The sequence below is a fragment of the Balaenoptera borealis genome (assembly GCF_965194805.1).
Source record: "Balaenoptera borealis genome assembly, chromosome: 3".
In the NCBI taxonomy this organism is placed as follows: Eukaryota; Metazoa; Chordata; class Mammalia; order Artiodactyla; family Balaenopteridae; genus Balaenoptera; species Balaenoptera borealis.
The window spans coordinates 37052369-37073685 of record NC_138866.1 but is presented as its reverse complement, the minus strand read 5'-3'; the positions used below and the strand labels follow the sequence as shown (position 1 = coordinate 37073685).

The 21317-nt window shown below is 38.9% G+C and overlaps 1 protein-coding gene across 21 annotated transcripts in view; it reads left to right on the top strand.

Moving 5' to 3' along the window:
* SYNE2 (spectrin repeat containing nuclear envelope protein 2) overlaps positions 1 to 21317 on the top strand; it is a 313751-nt gene that overhangs the window by 224326 nt on the left and 68108 nt on the right. For 18 of the 21 annotated variants that reach the window (XM_082386394.1, XM_082386392.1, XM_082386388.1 and 15 more), the window contains 16 exons: positions 1435 to 1617; positions 3082 to 3210; positions 3784 to 3905; positions 4058 to 4199; positions 5663 to 5794; positions 6741 to 6893; positions 7018 to 7227; positions 8439 to 8540; positions 9337 to 9456; positions 9648 to 9848; positions 11207 to 11380; positions 13587 to 13718; positions 16398 to 16594; positions 17948 to 18080; positions 19493 to 19675; positions 20092 to 20238. In XM_082386394.1, coding sequence (XP_082242520.1) covers positions 1435 to 1617; positions 3082 to 3210; positions 3784 to 3905; positions 4058 to 4199; positions 5663 to 5794; positions 6741 to 6893; positions 7018 to 7227; positions 8439 to 8540; positions 9337 to 9456; positions 9648 to 9848; positions 11207 to 11380; positions 13587 to 13718; positions 16398 to 16594; positions 17948 to 18080; positions 19493 to 19675; positions 20092 to 20238 — 2460 coding nt within the window. The remainder of the gene's footprint in view (positions 1 to 1434; positions 1618 to 3081; positions 3211 to 3783; positions 3906 to 4057; positions 4200 to 5662; positions 5795 to 6740; positions 6894 to 7017; positions 7228 to 8438; positions 8541 to 9336; positions 9457 to 9647; positions 9849 to 11206; positions 11381 to 13586; positions 13719 to 16397; positions 16595 to 17947; positions 18081 to 19492; positions 19676 to 20091; positions 20239 to 21317) is intronic. The other 3 variants (XM_082386385.1, XM_082386402.1, XM_082386390.1) reach the window with 2 other exon arrangements.

Genomic DNA, 21317 nt, shown 5'->3' with positions numbered 1-21317 from the left:
GTCTGATTGGTTCAATGTTTTGGGAATTCAGCTGTCAGCAGATAAGATGTCCATCTTCTTTGACCTAATAATCCCATTACTTTAAATTTACCCTCTGAAAATAACCCAAAAGGAGAAGAATATTTATGGCTGCATTGATTACGGAAGTGAAACACTGGAAACAGTTTAAAGGCTTAACAATAGGGAGATTAAGAGAATTATAGAGTATTGACTTGTGGCTATTACAACAGGAATCAGGAAGTATATGTATGTAGACACATGAAAATGTATACATAAAATAGCTAAATGGAGAAAAAGAGTGCAGAATTATAGTATACTTTGTTTACAGCCACTTTAAAATCTATAAGTACATATTGTTTAAGCTTAGAAGAGTCTATATATAGAGGATACAAGTAATTTGCTTGAATGGAGAAGTTATAAGTATGTTATGTGAAAATTTGTTTTAAGAATAGAGTTTTTCTTTAAGTTTCTCTCAAAGAACTGAACTTGTTCATAGTCACACACTATTTTAGCCCAAGCATTCACAGTGCCGGCATGTAAGGCTGAATGCTACTGCTACACTCGTGTGCACAGCCAGTTGACATGACTTTTGGGGCTCCTGAGCCCCAGGAGAGGGCAAACTTGATCTGTTAGGAGGAAAACAATGATGGTGACTTACTGGGAAACTTACTTCATCCTCCTGATTTATTTTTAGATCCGGGTGTAAGTCAGCCAGTTGTATTAATGACTAAGTGTTTTAGGTTCCAAATTATGTCTTCTGTAGTCGTCTTCTGATATTTGGGAAGCTTATTTGGCTTGAGAAAGCGAAGGAAAACAGCGAAGGAAAGAATTTTCAAAGAATTCTTTTTTTATTACTACTCAGCACTTGGATTGCAACAGAAAAAGGTTAGGAAGGTGGGAAAAAAAATAATAGTTGGCACAGACTACGTATCAAGCACTGGCCAAAGTATGTGGATTTAACTCTAGCTTCTCAAAATGACCTCAGGAGGTAAGTTCTGTTATTATCCCCATTTTACAGATGACTAGAGACACAACCATAGATAAGGTGCCCAAATTTTCCCAGCTATGAAGTGGCAGGGCTGGGATCTGAACCCAGACAGTCTAGTTCCTGTGTCTGTGGTCTTATCCACTATGCTATATGGATATATTAAGCTCTGTTTTCTAAGGTGAATATAGAATCACTTGTTTTAGATTATTTTACAACCAATTTAGATGATTTATTTACAACCGATTTGGAGTTGGTTTGGTTGTACCCTTATGGATAAGCACAGGAATTATGTGGAAGTTGTTTTTCTTTCCCCAGGGTCCCTTCCAACTTGTGTTTCTAGGACTTTATATATACACTTAGGTAGAGAGAGTGAATCTAACTTATTTTGGACTGTAACACTTGTTCAGGACCAAACCTATGATTAATTAAATGATTTTATTTCCTAGGCTATGCTAACAGAGATTGAGCACAAGGTCGCCTCTCTGTTAGAGAATTGCAAAGATCAGGGCCTGGGAGACAGTGGAGCCACTCAACAGGAGGCTGAAGCACTTTCCTGGAAACTAAAAACCGTGAAGTGCAATTTGGAAAAAGTCCAGATGATGCTGCAGGAGAAATACAGCGAGAACCAGGTAAAATATGACTGTGTATAAACATGTATGTAGATACATGCACATGGTAGATCCATCAGCAAAGAGCTCTGGGTGGAGGTAAGGAAACAACTACAGAGGAATTACAGTAAGTAAGGAAGAATTATGCCTCTTTTTTTTTTTTTTCTTTAAATAAGTTCTGGGGATGTAATGTACAGCATGGTGACTACAGTTGACAGTACTGTTGTATATTTGAAGGTTGCTGAGAGTATATCTTTTTTTTTTTTTTAATTTTAAAAAATTATTTATTTATTTATTTATTTATTTTTGGCTGTGTTGTGTCTTCGTTTCTGTGCGTGGGCTTTCTCAAGTTGTGGCAAGTGGGGGCCACTCTTCATTGCGGTGCGCGGGCCTCTCACTGTCGCGGCCTCTCGTTGCGGAGCACAAGCTCCAGACGCGCGGGCTCAGTAGTTGTGGCTCACGGGCCTAGTTGCTCCGTGGCATGTGGGATCTTCCCAGACCAGGGCTCGAACCCGTGTCCCCTGCATTGGCAGGCAGATTCTCAACCACTGCGCCACCAGGGAAGCCCAAGAATTATGCCTCTTAAAACTGTAAGGCTTGGTTACACTGGCTTTTGTCATTGGTTTCATTTCGCTGTGTAGTTTTCCCATCTAGGTTGTCTTTAGTGATGGTGTTGGATTGGTTAGAGTTGGTTTGACTGGGTTGATTGTTCTTGCTGATAATGAGCTCTCTGTAAGCCTTCTTCATAAAAGAAGGATATATTTTAAAGGAATTGTGTGACTCTGATTGACTGGAAAAATGAAGCCTTTATAGATAAGATTAAAATTTGACAATCAGAAACACAAAAACCTGTTTCCAGGGTACTTTTTGTTATTCATTTATAAATACTCACATATACTGGTGAAAGTGTCATACAGCTAAAGTGTGCTGTGACTTTTAAAAGCATTCTGTGTATATAAATGCAAATGTTCATCTTGTGAGTAGGATCTTACTATGTAAGATTTGCATCCATACTTACGAGTTGGTGGTTTCTACTTAAGAGGACTTACATTCACAGAAATAAGATTGGCTCCAAATACACAGGCTGTATGGATCCCCTTTTATCCTAATATGTTCTCTCTCTTTTAAAACAACTACTTATGTTTTAGACATAGGGGAAATTTGAGTTCATAAGCATGATACCATGTCTGTTTTTTATATCCGTTTCACTTTGTACTCGTAAAAAAGTGCAATCAATTTCCTAGCTTTTAGTAACTCATTGGATGAGTTAAGTTGAGGAATGATAAAACGACCACTTCATCAAACATAGTGGTTTTTGAAGTTGTTATGAAATAAGTACATTGAATCGTAGTGTATAATTATTGTAATTAACAAAATACAGTCATTTACTTCACATACAACTTTTCCATTGTGTAGCCGCATTATTAGAATTGAAATAGGTCACCAGTTTAAATAAATAGTCTGCCATCATAAAATGTTTTGCAGCATTCTGCCATGCTAAAGAAATCTTCCGAGCAGCAGACAGTTCTCCAACCAGATAACCTTTCTGAATTTGAATCTATTGTAACTGAAAGGCCACAGTTCAGCAGACAAAAAGATTTCCAGCAGCAACAGGTAATTTCAGCCCCGAACAGTTATAAAGATAAGAATAAAGCTTTCTGTATGGAATTTCCCATTGAACTAAATACTGAAAGGCCATTGGAGTGTTTTCTTACGTGACTGAATAGAAAGTGTGATGTGTGGGTGTTCCTGTGTGTGCAGCAGCTCTGAGTTTTGAGTGTTTACTGCAGTAGGTGCTTTGCTTTCATCTGCTACAGTTGGGGATACTGGAACTTGGCTGCCTTATTAACTTGCGTCTTATATCAAACTAAGCAAATATCTTCAGGGTGAACTTACCTCTGTAACTGCAACACTTCTTTCCCTATTGTTTCAAAATGTGTTAGTATATTTTTGGTGGTTTTCCATGTGTGTAGCATATATTTAACAATACTTGGTCATTGTGTGAATATTTTAAATAAGTTTTTGAAAAATAAAAGTTAACGAGAACAAGCAAGCAAGCAAGAAAGAGAAATAGTAAATAATGATTTAGGAAGTGATTCCAAATCAGCTGATCTCAACAGAAGAAACCCTTGGGTACTAATTGAAAACCTTGATTGATTGGACTATTTGAATCTTATTCAATTATAGGTTCTGGAGTTAAAACCAATGGAACAGAAAGATTTAATCAAATTCATAGAATTTAATGCTAACAAAATATGGCCTCAGTATCGCCAACATGATGAAGATACAACTCAGACATCATCTGTGAGGTAAAATATTTTTAAAGAGTCGGACATTTGGTAGTATTGTGGTTGGGAGAGTTAACAGTGTTTCTTTTAATATCACTTATAAAACATTGTCTGAATGTAATAAAATTTTTGTATGTTGATTATTCTTTTCACCTTTTGTTTTCCCTTAAAAGCAGTAAGGCATCTAGCCCTGAAAATGATGCTCCAGACTTGATCTTGTCAACCCAGGGCCAAAGTGGAGATAAATGGCAATATTTACATCATGAGCTTTCATCAAAAATTCGGCTCCCTCTACCTCAGCTTGTGCAGCCCCAGGTCAGTGTGTATGTGCACACAGTGTAAATAAGTGTGTTTACCTTTGAAAATCCAACGAGCATTCATTAAACACACATGTATGTTCTGCATTATTTTCAAAACGCAGTTTATTTATATTCAGAAGGCAAAGATGCCAGGTGGATTTTCTTACTTAGCTGTCCTCTTTTCATCTTCCTGGAAATCTGCATTAAGTGCTTCCCTTTTGTGCTTCTATAGCACGCTGGGCTTCCCTGATCATAGCTCTTGCTATACTATACACCTGCGTATTTGTCTGTATTCCCCATTAGATGGCATGAGAAGAAAGACCATGTCTGCCTGATTCACATTTGAGTGCCTGGCACAGTAGTAACTGGAACATCAAAAAAACCTTGGTTACTATATGTTGAATGAATAAAATATGTAAAAAAATACTTTGAAAATGATACATTGCTATATGAGTGTCATTCATTCATCAAAAGATTATTTGGCATCTGTAGTGTACTGGCCCCTATGCCAATGGTACCTGTCTATAGGTATTCTCACCAGCACACCTTATCACACCTGATTATTGCCATTACAAGGGTTTATTCATACTGTGCCAGCTACTGATGGATGTCTCTCTAAACAGGGAGCCCATGAGCAGAATAGCACCGTTGCTCCCAGCAATCAAGTTTCTGCCTTTAACTTTGCACTCAAACTGCCAGGGCAAAGGTTTTCAATGGTTTCCCAATTCCCCAATCTGGTGGGAACTTTTCCGTTCTCTTCTACTCTACCAGGAACCTTATTTGACCAATTAAAGTTGAATCAAATTCATTGGTAGGACTTTAGTCTTGGTTTCTCCTTGTCATATACGCTATAACATGTAATATATCATTCTTTTTCCAGCAATAGAATAACATCCCTTGTTCTCCACCCTTCCACCCCAGCAGAGTCATCTACCATCCCATCCTGTTCCTTTATATATGTTAGTTTTCCAATTTGGGAAAGAAATTAACTCTGAATCATTCTCCCTTCTGAAGTCACAGCTCATTTTCAGTACTGATTTAGCTTTTCAATAACAAATCAAGATGCAAATCTGTCCCTGGAGGTGACTGTATTCTATTCTAAGAGTTGGCTGTATGCCAGGAGTCTACCAATAAATGGGAAAAGAAACAGCTAACCTTGGAACACAGATGGATAGCATCCCTACAAATTGAAAGATTAGTGGTTTATTCTATTTTTCAAATTATACTTTGTTTCCCCTCATTTTGTTACCTAAATGGACCCTCAAGTGTCTGTGTAAAGGCTGTCATGACTTTTCAAAGCTGTCCAAAATATATAAATTTTAATTTAATTATTTTTTTCTTATAAATGACAAGATAGACAAAAAACACTTTCCAAGAAGGTAAACTCGGAAGATAGCACGTTAAGGCATTTTTGATGTTTTATGTTAACATTCACAGGATCTCAAACTCTTTGTAATAGGGTTTCCCTTTTTCAAATAGGTTGCCACAAATATGAGTGTTCTACCCAGTGTGAGTATATATAACTTTAGATACCCAACAACTGAAGAACTGAAAACTTACACCACCCAACTTGAAGACCTCCGTCAAGAAGCAAATAATCTTCAGACACAGGTAGCAGCTGCATGTTATATATTTTCCTCATTGCAATAACAAAAATGAGGGGAAATGTGATATTGTAAATTGGTCGTAATTTTCTTTACTGAACAAATAATAGGACACATAATGGAATGAGTCCTAGAATTGCAAATAGGATTTATCTCTCTTACTGACTCTGGTAAATTTGGTAGTGGTTGCGTAGAATACCATGTGCATAGGCTTCTAAACCTGAGTCCAGGATTGGCAGGAACAAGGATCTTGATTGATTAGTACTGTCTGCAGTGGGGCTCTGGGATTGCAAGGGTGAGAAGGGAGGGAGGGAGTAGCTGCAAGGTTTCCAACCTTGAGTAGGCTTAACACTGAGGCAGTGTGCGGGATAGCTTAGGTACCCATCAAAGAACAGGGCAGGAAACAGCCCAAATTGGGGTAATCAGTAGCTTTGGCAGGCTCCTAACTTACTTATAGTCACCAGGCTGTACCATGCCGTACCATGCCTACCTTTAAGATGTTGTACCTTTTTCTAATGAACCCTTCAAGTTTCTTGACTTCTTTTCCTTCTCCAGGCCATACTTGATTTCATTAACCCACTTTCTCCTATGTTAAAATATGGGAGGTGGAGAACAGTGGGAAGAGGGATAGTGTGATTTATCTGGGACCACGCTTCCACCTGGATGGCCCCACTAAAGAAGTCCTTCATCTTTTGATTTACCTTTTAATTCCATTCAGTAGTCAACTCACTACCTAACACTGAGTTTCTTAAACTTGTTTCTCTCAGAGTTAACATCTTAATTTTATTTATTTATTCTGCTACCTAGTTCACAGTGCATTTGAAATGACTAATTATTTAAAAAAAAAAGCATAACATAAATTGTAAACTATAATGGAAACCAGGGAAAATGTAGGCTTAAGAAGGTGAGGAATCTTAGTGATTTTTATTTTTCCTTTTCTCCTCTTGATTTAGGAAAACGTGTCAGAAGAAACATACGCAAATTTGGATAAGAAATTACTTGAACTCTTTCTGACCCTCAGTCAGTGCCTGGGCAGTGTGGAGGAGATGCTGCAGACCCCTTGGCTCTTGAGAGGGGATGTCGGTGCCCAGCAGGTGCACTACGAGGTAGGGAGCGTCCGTCAAGCCCACGTGTTGGCCATTACCACAGGCAGCCCACTAGTTAACTAGAGCTGAAAGCTCTCAAGGTCAGACCTTGTTCACAGTGTCTTTCTTCCTCTCCACTTTGCAGACTCTAGCTCTTGAGTTGAAAAAACTTTGCTTAGCTGTGAGTGACAAGAAGAATGATATTTCAAAAGCCATGACTTGGCCTGGCAAGAACGCCAGCCTGTTCCTTGACTGTTTTGATAACCTCCAAGTCTACCTGGAGCACATCCAGGCTACAACTGCCTCTAGGAGCAAGTCCCTGAAAGCTGGCCTCGACTATAACCGCAGTTATCAGGTATGGGTCTGGGCGCTTGGCTGCTTTGACACTGTCTTAGGTCATAGCATGGACCTCTAATTTCCATTCATTCCTATTCCTGGCACCATTCATGAGTGGGCATTGCTAAGGAAAGCGATGACACTCTTTCTGTGAAGGTCTTTAAGTTAGTTCAGCTGCTCATGGTGGGAGACCATTTGAAAGCGAGGTCCTTTCCAAGCTCTCGGGTATGAATTTGTTAGGTTGAGCTAAAGTAGTGTTTCTTTCCTGCATTACATTCAGCCACTTAAAGAGCGTCACCTGGCAGGATTTCTAGGTAAAGGGAGCCGTTACAGTTTTTGAGCAAAGGAATGACAGTCCATGTACATTTCCGGCAGATCCGTCTGGCAGTTGTCTAATGGGGATTAGAGCGGAGACTTGAGGCAAGTGGACTCATTAGGAAGCTACTAAAAACTATCTAATGAGAGAGAAATGAAACAGAACATCACTTAGGAAGGAGTCTTGCCCATAAAATCAAACCTGAATCTGATCAAGCCTCTAGAATCCAAGTCAAATAGACACAAGGGAGGAATATGTTGAGCGGCACCAAGGGAATGCAGTCAGCCAGGCCCAGGCAGTGGCAAGCTGCATAGAATGTGTGTATATGTGCTTTTTTCCACGACCATCCCGCCACCCCAACACCAAAAAATCCAAAAAAACAAAAAAAGAGAGAGATGGGCAGGGAGCCTGCAGATTACAAGGGACTTAAGACACTTATTAATCCATTGCAACCTGTTGGACCTCATTTAGATCCCGGTTCCAATAAGCCAAAAGGAAAAAGTATAGGCAATTAGAGAAATGTGAACCCTGCCTAGACAGTTAATAATACTAAGGAATTATTATTGATTTGTAGTATTTTTAAAGGGAGGAATCTTTATCTTTTAGGAACTACATACTGAAACATATACTAGTGAAATAATATGATATCTGGGATTTGCTTCCAAATAATCTGAGGGAAGGGAGGTTAGGTATAGTCAAGAAAGCTCAGGGGAGGGTGCAGAAGAGAGACGACCAGCCCCAAGTCAGTAACTGTTAAAGCTGGATGGATGTTGGAAATGCAGGGATTACTCCTATTTTGGCATATGTTTGAAATTTCTTATAGCACAGAAACTGAAGGACAACTGAATTTTTAAAAAGGTACTGAAGGCCTAAGTGAGATTCTCACTGTTTCCTGCATTTATCTTTTTATACAGAATGAAATAAAGCGATTATATGATCAACTTACTAAGAATAAAACATCTTTACAACAATCTCTGAATGAAATTAGTGGCCAGAGTATTGATGAACAGCTTCAGGTAATCGAGTCAAAATAATTCAAACTGACTTAACCTTGAACCAGAGAGTCTTGTGTATAAGCTGTGTTTCCTAATCACTTCCCGAAATATAAGTTTGTTTAGTGTTGGGAAGGGTATTGAGAAATGAAACCCTCACCCTCTTTGTAGGAGTGCCAATTAGTCCAGCATCTAGGGATCATTTGGCTACATATCAAAACTTTAAGCCTAAATGCTCTTCCATACAGCAGCTCTTTCACTCCATTTATCCAGCAAGTATTAATTGAGGACCTACTATGTTCAGGCACTTCTCTAGGTACCGGACTTGCACTTATCCTAAAGGAAAAGGCAAGTGCATAAAGATAAATATGTTTATGAATATTCAAGGATGGACCTAGCTGCACTGCTTGAATTAAAGGCTCTAAATAGCCCAAAAGTCCATTAAGAGCAGACTGCTGCTAAAGCAGTGAGCAGCCTTGCGATGGCATACTATATGTCCGTTTAAAAGGCTCCAGATACGTTTGTACTGATGTGAAGAGATGCTGAGGAGCTGATAAGTGAGGAATGCAAATTGCAGAACACAACGATGTGTGCAATCTGTTGCGTTTCAGGATGTGCACTATACCTCTACTCAGTACGTGCTTTGAACACATTAGGAACAAACCGTCAACTGTGGCTCTTTGGGGAGAATGGAGAGGATAGAGAAGTGGGACTTTCACTTTTCCCTTAATTCTTTTCTATACTGTTTTAATTCTTTTTAAATGAATATGTAGACTCCTTATTAAAGGGTTTTACTTTTCTGTATTGTCTCTCGCTTTAGAAAGCAGATGCATATACAGTGGAGCTGCAGAACTCTGAGAGCCGAGTGGCAAAACTAAGAGACGAAGGGGAGAGGCTTCATTTACCTTCTGTTCTACTCCAGGAGGTTTACAAATTAGAGGTATGTCTGAGCAGAAAACATAACTATGAATTATAAAGAGTATTACTCTTATAATTTCCTCTCCGTGAATTACTGTGATTGTAAAAAGTAAGACTTTTTTCTTCTACCAAGGGAATTTAGATATGTTCTTCATTTGGGTTATTTTCATGGTTGGATGGGAAAGTCTGTGCATACCTGCTCTTTCTTTTCAGGATGTACTTGACAGAATGTGGGGAATCCTGAGAGCCAGATACACAAAACTCAGCAGCCCTTTCATCACTGAGAGCCAGCAAGATGCTTTGTTGCAAGGCATGGTAGAACTGGTGAATATCGGAAAGGAAAATCTTGCTCATGACCACTTACAACAAACCAAAAGTAAAGTTGCCTTACAGGCTCAAATACAAAATCACAAGGTAAGACACGTGGGTCAGATCACCTTTTCATAGACTTTAAGTTTTTCTGAGTGTGAACTAAGAGCATCCGTTTTCTTCCTTGGTGAAATTTACAGCATTCCTTCATTCTTTCAACAAACATCTATTACAGTGCTCACTGTGTACCAGGAACCCTGCTAAACTCGTAAGAATATGATTGTGAGTGAAAACAGACATAGTTCCTAATACTTATGGAGCTTTCAGTTGATTGAGAAGGCATATTTGTCAAGGAGTCATTCAAACAAATTTAAAATTAAACTTGGCATACACACTTTAAGAACATTTAATAGAGGGAATTGAATTCGGGGGTTAGGAGAGGCTTTACTGAGAACTGAAATCAAAAGAAATATTTAAATTACGTAAATGTATGTCTAGCATAATGCTACAATAAATCCTTTTGTTTTCTATTCATTTCATTAAACAAAACCTCATGATCGTCAACAAGAGATATGTAGTAATTAAGTGCTGATAATAAAAATGTATAAGACAGAGTTCCTGCCTTTGATAAGCTGAAGTGTAGGCTTTTGATTAAGTAGACCTTAGTCTGAGAAAAATTCAGAGGTAAATATTGTATAAAGGATGGTGGGGAAGAGGAGAAAATATATTAACTGATATATACAATGTGTCAGACCTTATGCTAGATGCTTTTATAAACCCTTCTGTGTATCCTTTTCAAGGAACAAGAGAAGGGATTCACCTAATAAGAAGTCCCCCCCAAACAACTAGAGGGGGCAGCCGACTATAAATAGAGAGCCATGTGAAGGAAAGCCTTCCTCTTTAAAGGTCTTAAAGTGCTCTTCTGGGAGCTTTTACCAACCAGAATCCCAAGAGACCCCATCAGCGAATTCCCTTTAGTTAACTATTTTATTGTGTAGAAGTTAGAACCAGAGTTTAGGAACCCCTGGCTATTGCATATGTGAGTTTCTTGGGCTCACACAACTGTCCATCCAAGTTATCATCTTGAAACTAATTAGCCACTTCAGTGGCTTTACCACTTTATGTAAAGTTTCTTAAAACTTGGAATAACTGATATAGGAAGATCTCACTGGAAATTTAAATTGACTAATTAATAATGTTTGCCCTTTAATGTGGACTCTTTTGTGGAAAATATTACCTAGGGTAATTTTTCTTTGTGATTTGTTAAAATTCCATTCGTACTCAAAGACTATGGACACATAGGCAATTTTTATTTTGTTTTCTCGTGTGTTTGACTCTACATGGCTGTCCTGGGATTTTGGATTAAAAAGTAAATGACACTATAACATGTTGAAGTAACTTGAATTTTAAGATTTTTCACAATGTAAAAATAAATAAATATTAAAATCTTCCTCATTTCACAGCTTTTTTTCCAGAAGCTTGTTGCTGACATGCTGTTGATCCAAACATACTCCAACAAAATGCTTCCTTCTTTATTGCAAAAGAAAGAGACATTTTGGGCAGAACAAGTAAAGGAAGTTAAATTGCTAGAAGAAAAGTCACACCAGTGTGGAATAAAGCTGCAAAGTTTATTGCAGGTATGTGGCTTTCATAAATTTTGTACTTAAGCCGGGAATTCTGGATTTTCAACCATCACCTGTAGGTTCGAAAACAAGTATCTGGTTATTATTAAGCAGTAGTTAAGTGGGAACCAGCAGTGAGGAACGTGGAATCCTGTTCCAGCTCTGACTGCTACTTCCGGAATGAAATATTAGCTGAGATTTCTTATATGTCGGTTAGGGATGGCACAGCATCTTTCTACCTTCTAGGTTTGTGTGTACAAATAAACAAAATGGAAAGCACTTTGCGATCCTGAATGAGATCATTTGATGAAATAGTCAGTGGTTCAGAAACTGTGCATCCCGAAGAGGACAAGCCCAGAAGTTCTGTTGCTGAAGTGGATTCATGACAGTCCTGCCCCGATTCAAAGAAAAAATTAAGCTTACATAAAGCTCGTTCTCAATTTTAAGGTTCATTTCCCCTTTAACTTCTTAAACACGGTGGATGTTAGTACATAAAGGAAATAAACAAAAAACAAAGAAATATTTAACTTTTTTTTTTTTTTAATTTATTTTCTTTTTGGCTGCATTGAGTCTTCGTTGCTGCACGTGGGCTTTCTCTAGTTGCGGCGAGCGGGGGCTACTCTTCATTGCGGTGCGTGGGCTTCTCATCGCAGTGGCTTCTCTTGTTGTGGAGCACGGGCTCTAGGCTCACAGGTTTCAGTAGTTGTGGCACGTGGGCTCAGTAGTTGTGGCTCACGGGCTCTAGAGCGCAGGCTCAGTAGTTGTGGCACACGGGCTTAGTTGCTCCACGACATGTGGGATCTTCCCAGACCAGGGATCAAACCCGTGTCCCCTGCACTGACAGGCAGATTCCTAACCACTGCGCCACCAGGAAAGTTCCAGTGTTCAACTTTTTAATGTGATAATAAGCTATGGTATTATTTTATGCTAATAAAAGTAATTTTCTAGTTAGTGTGTCAAGTTGATATTTATAGTAATAGTTCATCGTATTTAAAAAAAAGACTCCATGAGGGACTTCCCTGGCGGTCCAGTGGTTAAGACTCCGTGCTTCCACTGCAGGGGGCACAGGTTTACTCCCTGGTCAGGGAACTAAGATCCTACATGCCCTGTGGCACAGCCAAATAAATAATAAATAAGTTAAAAAAAAAAAAAAAAGACTCCATGAACCCAGTGAGTGCCCCTGACAGCCATGTCACCCGCTGTTTCACTAGCTATGAGAATTACTAAGGTGGTTAATTTTCCAGCAGGTAAGATTTCATGTCCCTAAGTCAGCTCTGTAGAGTGCTGAGACCCTAGGGGTGGGCTTCTATGGAAATGGAGAGACCTAGGACAAGGCAGACTCAGGCTAAGGCAGTAGTTACTCCCCTGATGAAGCGTAAGCCCATAACTTCTCAAACAGCTTCTTCAAGCAGCACGGTAGGGTAACGGTTTGGGTCATGTTTGTTGGGTAATGTTCGTCGGACTGGGAATTGGAGCAGGGAGCGTTGGGAGCAGCCTAACAGAAGCTTCTGTTGAAAAAGACTTTACAAGTTAGCCCCTTCCTTTCCAAGTAAGAGAAAGGCTCTGAGGTCTCCACAGAGGTATATGCTGAGAGTATCACTTTAACTTAATCCTATTATTCCCTCCTCGATTTGACGAGACAAGCATAAAACCCTAATACCAACTGGATTTTTTTTTTTTATAAGTGGGTTTTTGGGTTTTTTTTAATTAATTAATTAATTTATTTATCTATGGCTGTGCTGGGTCCCCGCCTCTGTGCGAGGGCTCTCTCCAGCCACGGCAAGTGGGGGCCACTCCTCATCGCGGTGCACGGGCCTCTCACCATCGCGGCCTCTCCCGTTGCGGAGCACAGGCTCCAGACGCGCAGGCTCAGCAACTGTGGCTCACGGGCCCAGTCGCTCCTTGGCACGCGGGATCCTCCCAGACCAGGGCTCGAACCCGTGTCCCCTGCATCGGCAGGCAGACTCCCAACCACTGCGCCACCAGGGAAGCCCCCAACTGGATTTTTTAAAACCTTCTCCACGAAGCAGTGCAAGTGGAGTTGTTTCCCACCAGACACTGAGCTCTTACGAGGGTGGGTTATAGCTCAGAAACCCCTGGAATCTGTGCTTTAATTTTGTACGGTCTCAGAGTTCATTTTTGTTTTTAGGATTAATTTTGTCATTATCTGGAACTAATCTAGAAAAAGCCCCCTGCTGATCATGTGTTCTTAATTCTTTAGAAATGGGAAGAATTTGATGAAAACTATGCATCTCTTGAAAAGGACCTGGAAATTCTTGTATCTACATTACCCTCTGTGAGTTTGGTGGAAGAGACGGAGGAAAGATTAATGGAAAGGATTTCATTTTACCAGGTATTTTGCTTCCACTTAAGCCGTCAAAGTCATTGTCTGTAGCACTTTGTGTTTTTATTGTGTTTTGACTAAATTGCTTGACTTTGAAGGTGAATGATTTGAATTGAAATGAAATATCATTCCTCACACAACTCACAGTGAGACATATTTGGGGAAACTGCAGATTTACTTGTGGGCTTCTTGATATACCCACGTGTCTGACGTGGGGTCGGGACCTTGGTTTGAGTCCTGGCTCTCACTTATCACTTCATCAACTTTCTGTCTCTAAGCCTCAGTGTCTTTATCTGTAGCATGTAGGTAGTCAAGCTGGTGCTACCGGTCTCTGGAGGTGGATGTCAGTGGGTGTGGACATGAGCTAAAGTATGGGAAGAACTTTGTAAACCACGGGCCTCTGAACATATTTTTAGTTTTATGACAACAGTGAAGCCCTGACTGGACATGGCCTATGAGACAAACAGTAATCTGTTACCTGCCACCAGCATTATAAGGAGACTTCAAACTTGAAATTTTTTCTTGTGTAACATTTGATATTGTTATTATCAAAGTCTCTGTGTGTCAAATTTCAATGCCATAGAAAAGATAAAACCTTAAAATGGTTTTCAAGTGGTATTGAGAACATGACCAACAAGATAAAAACAAGTTTTAAATATTTTCTGCAGAAACTGAAAATACTTAGTTTTAACTTTAGAATGTATGTGGTCAGAATCTGAGTTGTGCAGCTAGAGGTTGCTATCAAGTATCAACTTTAAGACTTCAAAGGCAGGTTTGTTGCCGGACCAGACCGGATGGAAGAAGAAAGCATGGAATACTTGGCAGGGTCCCACCATTCCTTGGAGGCACTTAAGCTCCTGTAAGGAACATTTTCCAGAGGCTGGAATGCTGTAGTTATGCTCTCTAGGTGTCTTGAAAGCTGCCATTGATCTCTTTGCCATCTTGTCATATTGAGCCGGACTCAGAGATAAAGCTGAATCTTATGGGGGGCGAGAAGCTGCTCCTTAATTCTTTGTTAGCCTAGGGGTGCAGAAGGTACCATCTGAACAGCTGAAAGAATGCAGCTGAAAACAGATCGGCTTTAAACCTTATTATATTAAGAAACAGTTCATATTAGCCAACCTGATAGAAGCCTGATTATTTCCCCAAGAGTAGCTGTATACCTTAAACTATAACCTGTGAGTCTGTTAAGTTTGAAATATTTTAAAAATCAAAATAATTTTTCAAAGACTTTTAAATACATTTTCCAGACTAAAAGAAGACAGATATCTAGTAAAGCCCATCTCACTGATAGCGTTCCTTAGGTCGTTATCGTCTTCTGCGTCATGGAGAGGTTTGTGTGTATCTTGATCAGGGGACGTCTGTGGGCCGGGAATGTAGGGGCAGTCCGTTGCATGGCCTCTGGTGTTGAACAAGCCGTGTTCCAATGCCGGTTGACACCTCATTGACCTAGTGACCAGTGCAGTCTGACGCCCGTGTATAAAATGGGAAAATTAAAACTTCTCAGATATGAGGGTAACCCATGAAACAATAGCATTTCCATGTAACTGTAACAAAAGATATTTTGAAAAAAAAAAATAAAAAACTTCTCAGAGATGCTCTTAAGATGAAATGTCTCACACTGAAGGCTTAGAAAATTAGAACCTTTTTTTTTTAAACTAATGTTGGACATTTTATTCTAGCCTGTGGAGTCGGGCAGGCAGAAGGAGTTGCAGCTAGGAGTGGTGGAAAGGGCATTGGAGGTAGACTTTTTTATTAATTTTTTTAAAAAGCTTAAGTTAATTGGAAAATAGCAAATGTTCTGTTTTGATCATAATTTATTTTTTAAGATTAAATTTAAGTAACTGTCAGGATATGTGTCATTAGCTGAACCCAACTGCAGAAGATAATTGCCTTTAGACAGAGTTGTCTTCAGGGGGTCATTGCATTCGCAGTTCTGAAGAATTTTGTTTTTTTTTTCATGAAGTTGAATTAGCAATGTGTTGTTTTCATTTATTCTTCTAAAATCCTCTTCTTTTCTCCCTCCTGAATCCTTATATCCAGAAGACTCTCAAAATGAGCTTTGCCCCCTACTGTTTGGGTCTAAAAGATGATAAAGAAATGTTTTCTTATTGATCCCCTTCGTACCTAGTCCACAATGTAAAATGCTTCCAGGTGCCCAGGCAGGAGAACAGAAATAAGGGTCACTGACCGGGTGGACAGCTGGAGGGCTGGTGGGGACAGTGGTGGAGGAGAACCCAGGAGAACAGCCTCTTCCAAAGGAGCTTGCTAGAGCTTCCTGTTTTCCCCGAGTCACAGGAAATCTTGATTTCTATGTAAAAGTTCTTGATTTTCAGAATAAGCTTTAGGTCACACAAAACCTCTCTGCAAGCTCAGTGTGCCCTGTAGACCATCACCTTTTTAGTTTCTAGGTGAAAGAAGTAACCAATCAGATCTAAATCTGTGAATTTTCATTTTATATTGCATGTATAATCTGTGCAGTAGAAATGCATTGGACACTCTCATTGTGAAAGATAATTAATAATCCATTAATCATGTTTGTTCAGCCAGACTGCAAGAGTCTTGAGGGTTTGGAAAGTGTTACTGTTTCTTCAGTAGCCTCTACTGTAGGTTTTTCATGAAGTGTTTGTGAATTGACTGGCTGATTTAATTTTTAAATAATTCATTCTATGACTTTATTTTTATTAGCAAATAAAAAGAAACATCGATGAGAAGCATGCCCGGCTTTACCAGACTGTGAATGAAGGCAAACAGCTGGTGGTCTCCGTGAGCTGTCCTGAACTGGAGGGCCAGATTGCAAAACTGGAAGAGCAGTGGTTGTCCCTAAACAAAAAAATTGATCATGAACTACACAGACTACAAACGCTTCTCAAGCATCTGCTCAGGTGTGGTTTCTTAGGGATTGATTGGCATCAGAAAAAGACCTCAGAGGGATTCTGCAGTCAACCAGATTTTACATGCCGTCCCCCTGTTGTATGGTTTTTGACAATCTAAAGCAGTTGAGTCCCTCTTCCAGGCTAAATGGGAACTAGAGTCTCTGATGCTAGTTTGCAAGACTCAGGATAATGTGTAATCAGTCCTGTGGAAACTAGGAATTATGTTATAGAATTATACACATGTTAACCTTTATGCCATGACGTTGCTCTTTCCTACATTCTTCCAAAATTTTTTTAAACCTTAAAAATAATTTTAGCTAATGGAATAGTTTGAAAAAGTCTTTGGAGTTCTTCAAAGAATTTTTTTGCTTTAACTGATCAAATCTTTTAAAAAAATTTTTTTTATTTTGTATTGAAGTATACTTGATTTACAATGTTGTGTGAGTTTCTGGTGTATATAGCAAAGTGATTCATAATACATGTTCAGTAATATATATTCAGTTATATATATAATACATATATTCTTTTTCATATTCTTTTCCATTGTTGTTTATTATAGGATACTGAATATAGTTCCGTGTGCTTTATAGTAGGACCTTGTTGTTTATCTATTTTATATATAGTAGTGTGTATTTGTTAATCCCAAACTCCTAATTTATCCCTCCCCATCCCTTTCCCCTTTGGTGGCCATAAGTTTGTTTTCTATGTCTGTGAGTCTGTTTCTGTATTGTAAATAAGTTCATTTTTATCATATTTTAGATTCCACATATAAGTGATATCATATGGTATTTGTCTTTCTCTTACTTCATTCTTGAAACCCTTGAAGAAGGTAGAATACATAGAACATTTAACCTCATTCTCTTTCCCACCTCTTAGGGAGGCTGTCTTAACCTAAAGAAGTTTAGAAGTTACAAGAGGGACAGCATTTTGCTTGGATATTTTCATTCCATCAGATAAATATATTGGCATCTAGCCAATAGCAATTTGCTATTATACAACTTATACCAATGCTGGTTATATTTTTACTGTACACAAATCTATAGAGGACATTTGATGAATAAAAATAATTTCTGTCCTTACCTGTGGGTTTACTTTTGTATAGCTGTAATAAACTTTTAAAAGACTATTTTAGACTTTAAAATGCCTCTTTGTTCTTGATTAGTCATTATAGAGTCGTAGAAAATGACAGGAGCATCAGATTTGGGACCTGGGATTAAACAGGGTATAATTCTTTAAAAAATCATGATTTTTCTGAATAATAGGATTGGTCAACACAAGAAAATAAATGGTGAAACAGAAGAAAATATATGGGGGATGCATATCGTTTCTAATTTCCTTTCTCTCCCACTTTGCTCCTATTAGTTATAACAGAGATTCAGATCAGTTAACCAAGTGGTTGGAATCTTCTCAGCAAACTCTGAACTACTGGAAAGAGCAGTCCCTCAATGTGTCTCAGGACTTGGACACAATCAGAAGCAACATAAACAATTTTTTTGTAAGTTGTAATACAATACGCTCAGGTAATTGTTGGTTAGAAAAGAATATCGGGGGAAAATTAGGAGAGTTGGTGTGATAGTTTCCATAATCATTTGTAGATAAGGGGTAAAACTTGGGCTAATAGCTGCATTCTTCAAACTTAGAACTATTTGTTTATACTATTGATTTATATGCTTATAATAATGATAAAGTATATTTTAAATTGACACTCTAAAAAATATATATATTTAAAACTTGCCCTGACATGGGGCATGTTTTACAAGTGTAGAAAATAACTCCCCTACCTGCCCCCTAAAACCTCACAGGATTATTAATTCATAAATGTTAGCTAATAAATACATGGTTTTAAATTGTTATATACAGAATTGATGTTTCTACTAAAATGTTATTGTTCTATTGTTTTAAGGGTTTTTTTTGAAGAAAAGAAAGTATTAATTTTGTGATATAAATTATACTTTGAGGCCTTTTCGTCTTTTCCCTTAGTCTTTTCTCCATTTTTCATATTTTGTAGCTATGATTACTCACTTTGAAATTAAAATGTAAATATTTTTAAAATATACTTGGAAAAACCTGTAAGTACTAGGAAAGATTTCAGATATTTTAGTTAAAAATTTGTTGCATTTAGTTCATTTAATATGAACTTTTAAAAAAAATGAACTTTGTGCTGTGTTCCATATTTTCTTTTTATTGTTGAAATGATGATTTGTCTATTTTTAAAAATATTAATCCATTAGATTATAAGCCACTCAAGGGGCAGGAACTCCATCTCTTTTATTCCCCACCGTATATCAAATGCCTGGAACAGTGCCTGACACTTAGCAGGAAAAATGTGTGTGTGTGCATGTGTATATGCGCTCACATGTGAGCGCATATACACATGCACACATACATACATACACATATAAATATTTACTATTTGAATTGAATTCAGTTATTTAGTTTTGGACTCTAACCAGTTATTCTGACTCTTAGTTACTCCATGCCATATTTATTTATTTATTTATACTTATTTGTTTGTTTGTTTATTTATTTGGCTGTGTTGGGTCTTCGTTGCTGCGCACGGGCTTTCTCTAGTTGCAGCGAGCGGGGGCTACTCTTCATTGCGGTGCACGGGCTTCTCATTGTGGTGACTTCTCTTGTTGCGGAGCACGGGCTCTAGGTGCGCGGGCTTCAGTAGTTGTGGCACGTGGGCTCAGTAGTTGTGGCTCATGGGCTCTAGAGCACAGGCTCAGTAGTTGCGGTGCACGGGCTTAGTTGCTCTGCGGCATGTGGGATCTTCCCAGGCCAGGGTTCGAACCCATGTCCCCTGCATTGGCAGGTGGATTCTCAACCACTGCGCCACCAGGTAAGCCCATCCATGCCACATTTAAATTTTAAAAGTTTCTAAACTTTAAAACTGTTTCCTTTTAGGAGTTTTCAAAGGAACTTGATGAAAAGTCCTCCTTGAAAACTGCAGTTCTAAGTACTGGGAACCAACTTCTTCACCTGAAAGAAGCTGACACGGCGACACTGAGAGCTTCTTTAGCACAGTTTGAACAAAAGTGGACAATGCTCATAACTCAGCTTCCTGACATCCAAGAAAAACTTCACCAGGTAAGTATTTAAAGACCCAGCATTTGCATTAGCATTCACTTGTTAGCTCACAACTCTTTTAAAATCATTTCTCTGACTCAGTAATTTTCATTGACACCGCCTATCTTTTCTCTGGCACCACTGAATATAGGTCTTAATTACTGGACTCTCCTCCAGTGGGATCTTTCTTAAGAGAGAAATCAGGCTTAATTACTTTATTTCCCAGTTTATCTGCACCACTGTGTTAGTTTATGTGAAGGTCATTGTCATTGTTTTAGGGTCACTTCTTCTAAGCTTGAATGCTGGGTTTGTTTTTGTGAGTAACCTGCATAATTATGTGGCAAGACCTTTTATCAAGCCAGATATTATCTTAAGTGATGCCCTGATTCATTTTGTTAACTGCAGGTAATTAAATGGAAATCATTTTGATTTTGCAGCTTCAGATGGAGAAATTGCCATCTCGTAAAGCAATAACAGAAATGATTAACTGGATGAGCAACGTGGAACATCAAACTGCAGATGAAGACTCTGGGCATTCACTGAGTTCTGCATCTCAAGTTAGAAATCTTCTTCACAAGTACAAGGTAATTACACAAAAACGCCAGAAGCCTTTTCATTAAATAAAGAAGGCAAGTCAGTTGGAAGGGAAATACTGGACAAAGAGACATGTAGGATATTATTTAGAAAAACTAATTCTAAGGGTGGGGAATGGGATGGTGGATGATTCTAGAGAGAGAAGTTAGTATACTTGCTCTTATTCTGCCCAGATTCCTTTGGTAGCTCCCATCACCACAGGACAGAATCCAAGCTTTTAACTGGCTCTGGCCAGCCTCAGCTCTTCATTTCCCCACATAAACCCTGGACTCTGCCTGAACCAAATCTTTTGCGGTCCCTCCACCGCTCCTGGTGCTCTCCTGCTCATGCTTTTGCTTTTGTACGTGCTGTACCTTTGGCCTGGAATTCCAGTGTCCCGCTTTTAGCTGTAGGAATCTTCTTAGTCATCCTTCAGGAGTCAGTTCAAGTATCTTCTCATTTGGAAATCTACCCTGACTCTCCCAGCCAGATCAGTTTACTTTCCAGGATTAGGTGTCTCCATGGTGCTATCAATAGTTCCTGTCACCCGGTATTATAATTATTTTCTTACTTGCCTATCTCCCCGCCTTGATTTAGCTTCTTGAGAGCAGGGGCTCCTCCTTTACCTCCCTGAAACAGCACACCTAGCCCAATACCTGGCATCCAATAGGTGTTAAGTAAATGTTCTTTGGATAAGACAATGCGTAAGGAAAAGTTGATATCCTTCTACAAATAGATAGGAATGTGGCCTTCTCCACGATATTTGATTTCAAGTAGATTTAACTAACATTTAACAAGCCACGCACAAACACTTATTGTGTGCCGAGCCAGGTGTTTGCCACTAGGAACACAAAGATGAATGAAGACTCCAGTCATTGCTTTCCAAGACCTCATAGGCTAATGGATCTAGCCTCTGGTGGGCAGAAGATGAATGGCTTAATCACAAAGCATGGTATTAGCAAGGATTTCCTTTTTATATCCTATCCCATCCTAATTTCAGTGAGTAGTACAATCTGTAGAGGGTCTATGTGTATTTTTCTCACAGGCCCTAGTAACCTAGCACATAGTTTTACCCCTGGATGTCTCCTAC